The sequence below is a fragment of the Saccostrea cucullata genome, unplaced genomic scaffold (genome assembly GCF_032062105.1).
Source record: "Saccostrea cucullata isolate Sc308-1 unplaced genomic scaffold, CSIRO_AGI_Scuc_v1 ctg167, whole genome shotgun sequence".
NCBI lineage: Eukaryota > Metazoa > Mollusca > Bivalvia > Ostreida > Ostreidae > Saccostrea > Saccostrea cuccullata.
The window spans coordinates 523375-538716 of record NW_026939192.1 but is presented as its reverse complement, the minus strand read 5'-3'; the positions used below and the strand labels follow the sequence as shown (position 1 = coordinate 538716).

The 15342-nt window shown below is 33.6% G+C and overlaps 1 protein-coding gene across 2 annotated transcripts; it reads right to left on the bottom strand.

The window, feature by feature from the left end:
- Positions 1–3368: 3368 nt before the first annotated feature.
- LOC134252504 (calmodulin) lies at positions 3369–11778 on the bottom strand. 2 transcript variants are annotated; one of them, XM_062735001.1, is made up of 5 exons: positions 11513–11778; positions 10056–10086; positions 9787–9930; positions 9112–9354; positions 3369–4142 (listed from the first exon to the last, which is right to left on the bottom strand). In XM_062735001.1, exons 1-5 carry the CDS (start codon positions 11513–11515, stop codon positions 4114–4116), a joined length of 450 nt encoding a protein of 149 aa, XP_062590985.1. In that variant the 5' UTR covers positions 11516–11778; the 3' UTR covers positions 3369–4113. The 2 variants fall into 2 exon arrangements, with proteins under 2 accessions (XP_062590985.1, XP_062590984.1); XM_062735000.1 differs by having other exon boundaries at positions 3369–4571; positions 11513–11776.
- Between the last annotated feature and the right edge of the window lie 3564 nt (positions 11779–15342).

Genomic DNA, 15342 nt, shown 5'->3' with positions numbered 1-15342 from the left:
AAGTGCATCTTTACAATTATGTAGTTATGAAAAACCAGTATATCGATGATGCGATATATCCAATATATAAATAACTGTCCCACCTGTTTGTTTACGCGGCAAAGAAACTCCCCTCCTCAACGAAAGAGCCCACCAGGGGAGATATTCTCGAAATTTGCGTATTAAAAAATTATTGTGGTCAATCTTGAAGACATTTTTAGGATTGCAAGAAAATGACGAAATCCATGACGTCAAAATTCATCGGCAGCAAGACAGGACAAGAGGCCCATGGGCCATATCGCTCACCAGAGCACTCATCTGGCTAATAAAAAAAAAGAATTAGAATAGTTTTGAAAAAGTGGTCCATACTTAATCCTAAAAAGGAGAAGGGATTTGTATGGCACGCCAAATTCACAAAAATGAGATAATCATAGTTTCACAATTGATAAACTAGGTTTATCGAATGTAAACTATAGTTTACAAACCGTAAACTATAGTTAACGATTCGTTAAGTATAGTTTTCATCTGTAAAACTATATTTAACGATTGTTAACTATAGTTTACGAATGTTAATTTAAGTTTATCTGTCTGTAATAAAGCGTTAACAATAGATTTTGTTGATAAATATAGATTCACGTTTGTAAACTATAGTTTACAATCGTAAACTATAGTTAAGAGTTGTTAATCATAGTTTCACAAATTGTGAAACTATATTTATCAGATTGTTAACTATAGTTAACGGTTTGTAAACTATAGTTTACAAATCGTGAAACTGTATTTATCAGATAATCTATATTTTGCAATCGCAAATGATTGTTTTCGGTGTTAAGTATAGTTTACGGTTGTGAAACATAGATTATCGCGTTAACTATGGTTTACAGATGTGAAATGTAGATTAACGTTGTTAACTATAGTTTACGGATTGTAAACTATAGTTTACAACCGATAAACCTAGTTTACCGATTGTGAAACTATAATTATCTCATTTTTGTGAACTTGGCGTGCCATAGATTTGATTTGAACAAAATTGAATATACACTAACTAAGCATGCAAACATACTTTTTTGACTGACTTTTTTCGTGCGAGTTTAAATTTCACTGTGGCCTTACTCTACCCCCTGGGGGTCATGATTTGAAAACTTGAATCTATACCACATGATTGAAGATGCTTCCATATAAAAAAAAAAACTAAACATAGCTTTGCTGTTCTTGAGAAGAAAATTGTTTCTATATGTTCTTGTTTCTATATATTCTTATGTAAAACTTTGACAGATATTTGTTGCCCCAACCTACCCCAAGTGGTCATGATTTGAACAATCTTGAATCTACACCACTTGAGAATGCTTCCATATATGAAAATTCATGGCTTTGCTGTTCTAGAGATTTTTAAAGATTTTTGCTATATATTCCTTTGTAAAAATTTGATTGACCATTGTTGGTCACGTTTTCAACAAACTTGAATTTACACCACATGAGGATGCTTTCACATAAATATGACCAATCGTGGCTCTGCTGTTCTTGTAAATTTTTTTAAAAAGATTTTCCCTATATATTCCTATGTAAAAATTGATCGACCACTGTGGCTTCACCCTACCCCGGGGTCATGATTTGAACAAACTTGAATATACACCACCTTCAGATACTTCCATATAAATATGACTAATCATGGGTTTGCTGTTCTTAAAAGATTTTTCCTATGTATTCCTTTGTAAAAATTTGATTGACCATTTTGGGCCCCATCCTATCCCTGGGGGTCATGATTTGAACAAATTTGAATCTGCACTACTTATGGATGCTTCCACCTCAGTTTCATCTTTCCTGGTCCAGTGGTCCTTGAGAAGATTTTAAAAAAATGACACGAATTTTTCACTAATTCATAATTATCTCCCCTTGGAAGACATTTGAACAAACTTGAATCCCCTTCACACAAGGATACTTTGTGGCAAGTTTGGTTAAAATTGGCCCAGTGGTTCTTGAGAAGAAGATGAAAATATGAAAAGTTTACGACAATGCCAATGACAGACAACGGACAATTTTGATCAGAAAAAGCTTACTTGAGCTTTCGGCTCGTCCCTCTTGAGAATTTTTCACTCGTATGGAGACGCCACCACTTGACAGCGGAGAGCTGCAAATTTTGTCCCATACTCGGCACTCAGGGCCATTGAGCAGGGAGGGATCTTTCTCGTGCCAACACCTACTGCAACACAGGACCTCGCTTTATACAGTCTCACCCAAAAGACTGGTCTCCATGTCCTACAGTGGGATTCAAACCCGTGACGCAAGTTTACGACTCTAGAGCAGAAGCTGTACCACTGTGCCATGCAGGTGACAGATATTCTTATGAAAAATCTGTATACCAAATTTTATTTCAGTGTGTGCAACCTCTGGGAAGAAGAAAATGACACAAACCAGTCTTCACGAAAACTCACTAGCCCGACGCCCGAGGCTAGTAAAAATTGGTCTGGGCTAGTAAAAATTGTTTCAGAAGTAGCCCGACTGGCCAGTGAAAAGTAAGCAGGTACTTTAAGAGTTTTTGCTTTTAAATCTTAACCAATAAATAAAATGAAACCACTGTAGTCCTATTCTTCAGAAAACTCCCTCATCTAATTCACTTAGCACTACTTGATAGTTTATTTTTCCATAAAAACGATCGTCTTTTTTCTCTAATCCGAATTTCCTCTGTCAGATCGTTTATGGTAAATACATGCAGAAATCCCATTTAATTAATTCTGATTACACATTTAATTAAAGAGTAAAGGATTACATGAGTTAACTAAGTTAACTGTCATCCAAATTTATATTAACAATGTATCTCAAAATTTAATATGAAAAAAGTCACTTCTTTGGGAGAGAAGTCTAATTACCAGAAAAGGAGCTAATGTACAATACATGTACATTATCAAAAAGCTAAAAATACTTGTTTGTTCAAATTAATTTAATCTTTATTAATGATAACTGATTTATTTATGATTCAAATGAGGGGAAAACAAAATTATTAAGCAGAAGAAATACAAAAGAAAAGGAATTCTGTTTTTTATTCAGTATGAAATTTAAATGGAATAGAGTGATACAACAGTAAATTCTGCAATTTCATTTCTTTTATTTTCTTTTTTTTTCGTTGGCTAATAAAAATTTCTTTGGGCTAGTAATACTGTAAAATCCACTAGCCCTACTGGCTAGTGTCTCAGAAAAGTTTTCGTGAAGACTGCAAACTGTTGGTGGACAGACAGCAGCAAAGCAATATTTATATATCATCCCTTCTTCGAACGGGGGCATAAAAATCAATACTAATTGCAACTTTGATAGAAAGCACAAGATGTTGCTTATTGTGAATACATCAAATAATAGGATACAACAGTTATTTAACAAAGGCAAAAAAAAAAAACAAATTTGTCATAATTTACAACATCATTTATTCAGGATATCATGTTATGAAGATATAAAACAACATGATAGGTGACATAACAATACTTATACACCCGAAGTGCATTCCTGAATTTGAGAGATGAAAATTGGATGAATAAGAAACTTGAATAAATTCTCTATGACGGTAGTTTTCTCTAGTCTTGCGTTGTTTGGTGCACTAGCGTAGACAGAAATTTATAATGTATGAAAACTATCATAATTCAATTATTCAAATAGATAACATTTCATACATGAAACAACTTTAAATATTTCAATGATATTAACTCAAACTGGTAGACAATCCAGTCTTTTCAATGAGGGAATTCATATACAGTGATGGTAGTAAATAAAAATATAAAATAATCAATGAAAAATATATCAATAAGAAACAATAAACATAATCCTTTATACCGCTGGAATTATAATACAAATTCAAAGTGAACACCTTTACTTGTTTTAACTCCAAGTCATAAAGTACAACAGGCATAGCTAAAGTTGCAAGATTATCTTGAAGATATTAAGAATGTAAAGTTTCAATCAATAAACTAAGTACAGAACAGGTACTAAATTGCACAATATGACTAGCTATTTAATGTACACAAGATGTACGTAAAAGATTTTTAAAAAAAATGGAAACTGTTCATTAACATTTTCTGAACACAAATATTTTTACCAGTTCAATTAAACAAAACCAAAGGATAACAGAATATACCAAATTACAATTCTTTCTCACTTTGAAGTCATCATCGTAACAAATTCTGCAATAAATAAAACAAAGAACATTTGACCATCCCTCAACAATTCTGTTAAGTTAAAGCCTGTCATTTAAATTCTGAAATTAATGCTTCTGTTTAGTATTTTTTGTGCTTTATTTGACATTGAGGCAAGATGCATAACTGCACCAAGACATAGCACCTTAACTAATAACAATATCAACAGTTAGGAAGGTACACATAAATAACTAGCACTAAGTATGTTCTTTGATCCTCAGAGCAACACAATAATAAGAGTGAAATAATGGTAGAATGTCTTTAACCATAAAGCCTAGCTAGACAAGCAGTTGCCATTCTTCTAACACCTGACATGCCATATAGCTGCAGTGACATTCATTCTGATCTATAGGTCCAACAAACTAGGCACACTATGGATGGTAGTTATCTACTTTGATGTCATCATAGCCACAAATTCTGAAATAAAACACACCACAAAACTCAGCATCATGCATTTACATGGGATCATTATTAATAAATTATTCATCTCAAAAAGTCGCGTCAGTTTAACTTTCACGATGATCTGTCGTACATAAATGGAAGATAGTCCTTATCAATTTTCTACCACAAAATTCTTAGACATGATTTACTATGGTAGGCTCATACATTTATCTCCATCAATGGCCCAATAAATGGTGTGTTTGATTAAATTCATTTCATTAAATATATGCTCTTATGTTTGTCTTTTAATGAAATGATTTACAAAGAAGATCTAGAACTTTAGTTTAATTTGAGATCATTTCTTGAATAGTAAGTTTACTTCATGCCAGCAATTTAATGCCAACCCACTGCAGAGGTGTCTGAGAGGGTAATGATGAAAAACTTTGCAATGTATTGAGACATGATCATGAAGTCAATCAAAATAACAACCAATTAGGCAAGGGGTTCTAAGGGAGCACTTAGGCAACCAGAAGCTGTTGGATAAGCGGTGCAAAATCGTGCATTTTGCCCATTTTTCTGAAACTTTAATCATTTTTTCCAGTATGAAAATGATTATTTTTAAGGGGGAAAACAGGAAATACTAAAATATTACTGACTATACCATGAAAATGTACCCTTTTTAAAGGGGAAAAATTGCAAATTTACTGAAAATTACTGCCTCTCCTTTGCGCATTAATTCTTTCTTCTTTTTTTTTTGTCCCTTAGACCCTCACCACTGTTATCAACCACTTGCCGGTGGGCAAGTGACTTACCAAAAATAAAATCAATATGTAACCCATAGATTTAAGGCTGAGCATTACATGATCTACTATTTGTCTTCCTCTTTTTTGAAATATCTATAAATGCAGTATTAGTTTATGGTAGGGCAAGCAAAAATTTAGCTGCAGATCTGTAGCGTTATGGTTTTATATATTTATCTTTGAGGCCAAACAAAAAAATATCTTTGTTTACTGTTACATGCTGAAATAAAATAGGGTCGGTAGGTAGGAATTTTTTTTTATTTTATTGAATTTTTTTATACACAAATTCACATGAGTTGGTTATATTACAAAACAGTTTTACCATTGTATGGTGCCTTACTTTTGTTTGGCTTGAAATATAGGTGGTTTCTTGCCAACTGCCTTACGACTCAGGGGTGTGCAATTAAAAAAAATCAAGTACTAGCCCACAGGCTTGTAACAGCAATAAAGTTACTAGCCCGAAGTTAAAACTGAGCAGTCCAAATATAGGGGCAAAAAATTGTAAAAACAAATATCGTAAAAAGTTCATTGTTGAGAAAGTCAGAGTCCTAAGCCATCCCTTTTAAATTTGAAGTTTCAAAATTTTAAGAAATTATGTATATCTTTTCTTTTCTGAACATATTATACTATTGTAACTTACCTAAAATGAAGCAAAATTATTTTATTTTCATTTCAAGCCATTAAATACAATTGATATATATTAAAGTTTAACCACATAACACTTTGCTATTAGTTGATTAGGGGACCGTAAATAATGGAAAGAGATATCTGCATGTCAATTTACCATTAACAGAGGGATGGAGGAAATTCGGATTATCGTTTTTTGAAGTAAATAAGTCAGGTAGTACTTCAAAATGGATAAGGTTAAAGTAATTTAAGAACAGTTGGAGCACGCTGCCTGGAAAATTTTCATTAGTTGGAAATTAAATAGCAAAACAATGAGTGAAAATACCGTTTGTATTTCTCATGTACTATATGCTTAATTTTAATTTTTACTACCCAAAAACCGGTAGCACCGGGTATCAGATGATGCTAGTTGCACACCCCTGGAACTGCCACGCAATGGTTAGCAAATTACAACGAACTCGTTGGTGTATAAATATTGAACTCGCTGGTTTTGTTTTTTGTACTTTCAATTTCGAAAGATGAATGTAAAAGTTAAACTGACCGGTCAATAACTTCCGGATTTTTATGACGTCCGAAAAAAAAGTTTGGGTCGGCGATGAAAATTACGGTCGGTCGGGTAACCGTAAACAAACATAATTTTTTGTTACGCCCGACCATAACACTACAGATCCCATACTGCAAAAAAAGGTGCAATTTACGGCCCAATATTTTTTGTGCACTTTTGGGGAGAATTTCTCCTTTTTCTAGCATTAGTCAATCAACTACCTTTCACTCCCTAATTCTAGACACATTCTCTTGCCAATATGTATATTTTATCCACCTCTGAACCATTTATAGTTGTCTCTATAGGCAGTAAACTTGCTTGAAGTGAATTTTCAGCACTAGAAATCTAACAAATAATTTTAATCAAGCGAGTTTATCACTTGTAGAGACTATAAAGGGTTGGGAGATGGGATAAAATATACAGATTAGTTAAATAATGTGCCTAGAAATAGGGAGTGAAAGGTAATTCATTGACCGATGCTGGAAAGTGGAGAAATTCTCCCCAAAAGTGTGAAAAAAATATTATTTCCTATGTAGCTTGTAACATGAGCTTTGAATGGTTACAAAGTTGGGTGTAAATCTCCGTGCATCCGACTTGAGCTGGGTGTAAATAAAACGTGACGTCAATGCATACTTTCTCTATGATAAAAAACCAAATAACATGACGTCACGATGCATTGTTGTACATAGTTATCGATAGATTGAGACACAGTTGATTAGACTTTGATGTTTACAAAGCATTTTTATGAGTATGTAAGAAATAAATTTGTTATCCAGGTCCAATCAAGGGTGTATGGGGATTTTCCCCGGGTTGTATTCCATACACCCTTCGGCCTCAAGGTGTATGGAATACAACTCGGGGTAAATCCCCGTACTCCCTTGATTGAACCTGGATAACTAATATTGCACCGTAAATTTTTTTTGCATTACGGGATGTGTAGAGTTATGGTCAAAGACAAATATAAAACAATAACAGATCTGCAGCTAGCAAAAGTTCAGGAAGGGCAATTGAATTTTGACCATGTACTCCAGGGATTTATCAGTGCCTTTTCAGGGGCCGAAATTTGGCCCCATTCCCAATTGAAAATGAGCTGTTTTCCCCAATTTGGCAGTATTTCTTCCCATTGAATTGGTGAGCAATGCTTTCATATTATTCCAAATTTCCTCACTTTTTCTTTAAATGGCAATATTTTGTAATTATTTAAGACTTATTAAGTTATTTCCACCAATTCAAATATACAACTCAATAGATCTACGAGTTTGTGATTAGGACTGTATCAGACTTGTCGAAATTTTTAAATCACTGTCAGACATTTGGTGTGCCAATTTCAAAGGTTCTGTCGGACCAGTCATTGTTTTGTCAGACCAGATATATGCATCTAATTTTGACGCTGTGATAGTCTTATGAATAACAGCACCAAAAATGTACAAAATGCCCTGGATTATTTTCAACAGCCTTCAATCTTACAAGTTTCCTTCCCTGGGATAGAAAGTCTTTAATAAAAGACATAAATGACATGTTTTTTGACTTTGTTTTAACAAATATAATTGGCTATTGCACATATTTTTTTTCCGAGTATGTGTGACCTTCAGCTGTGCATTCCGATCCCAACCTTTATTCAATTTGCATCACGCTTCATTTTTTTCAGACGGTCATCTGGATCGCCGTTTTCTTAAAAGTTATCAGTCCGTCCAAATTTTTACCGGCCTTGCCAACAGGACTGATGGATTTCGACAAGTCTGCTGTATGCATTATTTTAAATAGAAAAATATATTTTCAATGCATTATATTAATCAATACATATCAAAAGAGGACTTTGAGAAAATGTGTACTTAGTGTGTGATGGTGTTAAAAATGAATTACTCCTGAATTCACGATTTAGGCAACATTTTTAATTTTTCCCAATTTCATCAAAAAGCAGATAATTTTTTCCCAATTGAATTCCATAAAAAATGGTGTTCCAAAAACAGGCTGATAAATCCCTGCTTGCCCTTGGACAAATGCCTTTAAAATCTATTTGTCCCCCTATGTGATGAAAGAGCAGACCTGGACCAAGGGAGATAATCTTGAAACTTGCAAATTGGAACTAGATATTTGAGTGGGAAGTCTGATTTTTCCAAGATTAATTAAAAGATGACCTTTTAATTTTTAAGTTATGCCCCAAAGCAAAACAAGAAGTATATACACAGCACTGTGAGCACCCAACCCCAATAGAAAGCATCCATTCTGTTCTCTTTGAAGGAACTTCATAATCACTCCAGAATATCATTTACAAGGTATCATGCAAGTAAGCAACATGCCAATAGATACATCAGTCTATCATTATATTTTCTAATATATGCACAATACATAATATCTGAACCATAATGACTTGTTCCCCCCAGGAATACAAGAACAACATTTACTCCATGAAAAGTAAATTGGCATGTGATGGTAATTTTTATCACTAATAAACAGCTTATTCTAGTGATACTTGCAAGGTAAAACTTCTTACTGCATTTGTACCTTATCAAGAAAATGAATTCATTTTTTTTTAATTAGCTGAAATGGTCTGTATGGTTCAGAACAACAGTAAGTTCTAATCCTGTTATTTTTAACCACTTACCTTCATAATTAACTTGACCATCACCATCTATGTCTGCTTCTCGGATCATTTCGTCCACCTCCTCATCTGTGAGCTTCTCTCCCAAGTTTGTCATCACATGCCTTAATTCAGCTGCACTAATAAACCCATTGCCATCTTTGTCAAATACTCGGAATGCTTCTCGAATTTCTTCCTCACTGTCAGTATCTTTCATCTTTCTTGCCATCATTGTCAAAAACTCTGGGAAGTCTATTGTTCCATTTCCTATTTAATAAAGGGCAAGATCTGTATAACCATCAAATTTAAAGGAGAGAAAAAAAACTTACACAGTAACATGCATCTGACAGATAATTACATAAAATCTTAATATGGCTGCACTTCCCAACTTTTTTTTAATAGTTGCTAAAATACAGAAGTTGGCTCTTACACACTACTGCCTAAAAGTTTTGTCTGTAATTTGAACTTTTAATTTTCAAATGTCTCTGTCCAAGATAAAACTACAAATGAGAAAATTGCTTTATAATCCCATAAAGCCATTTGTTCATTAGTCATCACTTTATAACTAGTTATTCACACTGATTGTACTATTTTAATCTATGTATTATATCCTGTCACAGATTTTAGCATGGGACTCATTGTCCCTTTGATCATTGATAACTATTTTTCACAATGAATCTTTGGAGTGTGGGAAATTACCATCAGCATCTACTTCATTGATCATGTCCTGAAGTTCTGCCTCTGTGGGATTCTGACCCAGTGACCTCATCACTGTGCCCAGTTCTTTCGTTGTAATGGTTCCATCACCATCTTTATCAAAAAGACTGAAAGCCTCTTTGAATTCTGTAAAAATGAAGAAATTAAATGAATAAACGATTTTAAACAATGAATTTCTTTCATTGATCCTAGCATATGTTTTTTCAATTGGCGAATTAAACAGTTTACGGTATCATTCCACCCATTTATACCTGCAATTTGTTCTTCTGTTAGCTGATCTGCCTGGAAAATATAATAATGAAGAGTCAAATAAGATAATAAATATCTTAAGGAAATTACCTTTAATTTGTAATAATATTCTTTCTGGTAATACATTAATATGCAAGATAGATTCAAGACCGGTATTTTTTGTAATAATACATGGCTATACTGTAAAACACACTTAAATGGAACATGCTTAGAATGAATTGACCCTTACAGCGAACTCATTTTCATTTACTGTGTCACAGTGACTTTAAAGTACACTGAAAAACTTACAAATATAACAAATTACATTTACAATGAAGCCAAATTGTCTGCCCCTGGCACTTTATTTTAAGAGTGTTTTTGTGTTTATGCTTTCTTACACCTAACACTTAATTCATCCTCACATACAAGATGTAAGAATGAAATATAAAGTGTTTATTCCAAAAATTCAACCTGATGTAGTAAACAAGCAGTGTGCACCAAGGTACTAGCCCAATGCCTTCACACCAGTAAATATTTGATCAGATTGGTAGAATTTGCATCTGCTGTACTCTAGAAAATCTAATGAATATTTTAAGCATTTTATACTGATCATTCAAACATTAAAAATATTTTTTTTAAATCATGTGTGAATTTTTTATTTGGGTTTCGTTACAATAAATGATTGAGGTTACACTACACAAAGTCAAAAGCATCTTGCCATTAAACCTCTCAAACTGTACTCAATTCCATTTTCTAGGAGCTAAGGATCAGAACTAAGTGGTAAAGAGCCAAATGTTTTAGTTTTAAATGCAGAGATGTGCCTAAATCAGGTTAGTTTTGGAGGTCAGATGTTAAAATGTTTCAGGATAAACAAATTACATGGTAACTGCCTTGAAATATTTGGTTTGGGTTGAAAACGTGATGTAGGGCTCGGCAAACTCACCCTCTATCACGTTTTCTAACCCTTGCCCATGTAGCTTACATTTTCAGATAGAAACCATATATTCTGTATAATATTCATAGCTCCAGTGAACCAGGAAGTTACCTGGCTACATACTACAGCTATACTTATCTAGTGAGTTTAAAATTCAATGAATTTCTTTGCAAGCTGAGCTTCAGAATTTGCAAGCACTTCCTACTGTCAATTTATTTCTAAAGATCTACCGATATCTCTAGTGCGCGACAATCTCAATGTGTACACAATCAACATTAAAAAATCAGTGCACTGCAATGTACAACGTCTTTCCCTTTAATGTTCACTATATCTTCTCTCTACTTCATTATTATTTATTATTTATTTTCATGAAACAGTGTCTCAACTTACAACATTTGTCAATATTTGTCATCTTGTAAACATTTTGCCGGTTAAGACTTGTAGGGTCGGATTAATCCAAAAATAATCAACATTCTTCAAAATTAAGATCGCTTTGGTCATTTCTTTCACTATCAAGTGGTTCGATGGTTAAAAGTAACTACTTACCATTGTGGATAGAAATGAAATTTAAGCGGCAACCGGACAATCGTCGTGCAGATGATGATCTAAGTTGATAGTGTATTCCTACACACAAATGAATTTCTTGCCGTTGCGAGGAAAATATCAAGAATAATTTTCCAAAAATAAAAATTTAAGAAATAAAGAAACAAAATATAAATGTCTCCTTATCTTTCCTCCGAATTAGGCTCGAGATTCGTGGGGAATTCGAGGAACTATTTTCACTTACTAACATCAAAGTCGCGGGAAGGAAATTAACCGGTATCTTCGATTTCTGTGTAACGCACGTTTTCATTGGCCAACTCTCACCTGCAATGCGACAACGCGCACTGCGGCAGATGTAAACACAATCCATACTGTACGTATGTCGCAGGAGTAAAAACGTCATGAATTTGATGAAATCAATTAACTTAGTATATTTGATATGTGTGAAATAACACATACAGTCACCGCACACATTATTACATGTCTCTTATACATATTATTTCAGGCCAATAGGACTTCTATAAATATTGTAAAATCATTATAACTGTTTAGAAGTTTCATATCAATCTTGTATTAAGAAATTATATTCCAGGATTCCCGTTGCAAGCAACAAGTTTTTGTGTTGTAAAATACATATTTAAAAAAAAAAAAAACCCGATAGTATGCGCGTTTGGTAAAGGGGGGGGGGGGGGGTGGTAACGTTAATGAAACATATTGCACAAAATTCTTCTGAATCCAACTACGAACATAATTACAAGTTTACATTTTTATAACATCAATATAGCATTACTTAATTTAGTTTATCTGCAATATGCATGTAACAATAGCCCTATACCCTTGCAGATTTCTTAAAAATGAACCGAATAATTGTCTGATACTGACAAGTATATAGGCCGTCTCTCCCAAAAAATCCCAATACCATGTCAGGGTTTTGTGGAACCCTGAATTTTGAGGACGGAAAAGGGGTAAATAGGCCTATTACATTAAAATGATTTACGAAAAATCTATTAGAAATCTTCGTCTCATTAACAAGAACCACTGCATGAACAAGAAAAGATTTTTTTTTTTTAAATCAAAATCATTAGGCCTAATGTACGTGATTTCAAGCTTCCCGATTGAAGATTGTTCAAATCATGCTACCCGGAATAGTTATAGGGGGCGCAAAAGGGATAGAATCAAATTATTATTGAAATGATAAAGCAAAAATATCAAGAACCACTGCATCAAAAAGGATTATATAGCGTGCATTTCCTCAAACCATATACCGTATATTGTTGGCTAAAATCAAAAACATTCTTTAAATACATGTAGTTTAATTTTGGAATGAATTGAATTTAGCAAAGTATTATACTGTATAACATGAATCGGACAGTTTACAAAGCGTGAACTGCTCCCGCCCAGGTTACTGTGTAACTCAGCGTCAAGTGGATTGATGTGTTTTGACGTTATATAATTGTGACGTAGGCAACTTTTTTCCAAATGAAGGTTATTTACAATTTAGATTATAATCCGCGAAGCGGATTTTCCATCAAATGAAGCGTTACAACCAAATTTAATTATTTTGATAAAGTTGTGTTGCTTTTTATAACACGTCATTTGATTTTGAAGATAAAAATAATACAAGGATCATTTTTGTTTACTATGGTCATATTAAATTTGGAATTTTCATAAGTTGTTACATGGATATGATCACAATGAGTTTTGCGTTCCTTTTTGTCAAAAACGTCTTAAATTATTTTTAGTTATAACACGTCATTTGATTGGATAAAATATTCTTTTAAAATAACATAAGTTGTCTCAATTTGAAGCCATTTTTGAAGGGAAATTTTTAAAAATGTTTAAATTGAAATTAGATTAAAAGGAATGGAGCTCATTTAAACCAATATAAACTGCTTCGCGTTTTATATAACTTTTAAGCGTAACTTGACCATAACGCTACAAATCCCATAGTGCAAAAAAAAAAATGTGCAATTTACGGCGCAAGCTTTTTTGCGCAATGTTTCGGAGAATTTCTCCACTTTCCAACATTGGTAAATGATCTACATTTCCCTCCATAATTCTAAACACATTTTAAATATAAATCTGCATAATTTATAAACCTCCCAACCCTTTATAGTCGTCTCTACAGGGGATTAACTCACTTGAATTTTCTGCAATCCCTTAGACAATTCAAATCAAGCCAGTTTATCGCCTGTAGATGCGTCTATAAAGGGTTGAGAGAAGGATAAAATATACAAATTGGTTTAAGAATGTGTCTGGAATTAGGGGGTGAAAGGTAAATGATTTATCAAAGTTGGAAAGTGGAGAAATTCTCCCAAACAGTTCGCAAAAAATCTTGCGCCGTAAATGCACATTTTTTGCACTATTGGATCTGTAGCGTTATGGTCAAAGACTAATATATAAAACCGAAACGCTACATTTCTACAGCTTATGATGGGCTTCCTTTTAACAAAGTACTGCACTGGAGGATAATGCACTTTAATATTAAAATGATACCTTTAATATTCAAGAGAAATGAAATTGAAGATTACTTTTTCAAATTTAAATCGGTTTTTTTGGTCCGTGGATCAAATACCAATATATAAATTTAATACAATTTAATTTTCAATTTAATTTTTTTTTATAAATATATATAAAATCAATTTATGGCTAAAGAACTGCAGAGTTCATTCAATTCAAAGTAATATGCTGTAGCTGTTGGATTTAATTTTTGATTTGCTGCAATCTAGTGTAAATGCTGTTATGTATTTTTTTTTCTGTCTGATCACGATCAATGAACTGTACAAATAAGCAGATTGAATTTTAGAGTCAGTTTGCATGAAAAATGAATAAAACAATATTTGAAACATTTTTTTTACTATGGCGTTCATGCTATGCGCGGTACATGCAATAACTTCCGAAATATACATGATACCGCATGCCCATGGCTCCGCCTCCTCAACAGGCACAGTGAACTTCAAAGGAAAACACCGCAACCATGATACAATATGGATATAACGATCAACATTCAAGCTCAAAAGTCCATTATTAAATACTACAAAACTGGAGCAAAGCAAACAGTCCAAACACAGACCGGGGTGGTATCAGGTGCCATGGAGGAATGAGCATCCCCTGCCGATCGGTCACATCCGCTGCGTGTGTTCCTTAATTTGTCATCATCGGTAAAATAACGGGAAAATCCCTCGACAATAATTTTATTCAGTGTGTAAATAATGGCCTCACAATTGATAATAATAATGAAAAACGTCAGTCAGCATTTGACTTAATGATAAATTGTATTTGCTGATAAAAGTCATTGCATCGACCATCGAACTTAGTACAGTTCTCGGTTAACCTTGGGCTCTCAGTAAGGCGTGGCATTCTTGGCGCTAATTAATAAGCGTACACCTATCAAATGGCGAATAGATTTATTCTCTCCGTATGTACAATTTCGAAAACGAGGTATATTATTGACAAACAAGTTGAAAAAACAAGTCATTATTTCGTAAGTTCTATGGTCGATATACAATGACTTTGTCAGCAAATAAAATTTATCATTAGGTCAAACGCTGACTGCCTTTTTTAATGCTAATTGTGAGACCATTATCTATACACTGAGTTGTCCACGGATTTTTCCGGGTTTCCCCCCGATCATGACAAGGAGCACACGGCGCCGCGGGTGTGATCAGTCAGCAGGGGATAAGAAAAGATAATATTTATTTAAAGTCTTGTACATCAACAAAAACATAAGCTCTGAAGAGCTATTTCCCGACGGGGATGTTCACTTCTCCATAGCACCTGATCCTACCTCTGATGTTATCGAGGTCCGTATTTGCTTTGCTCCAGTTTTGTAT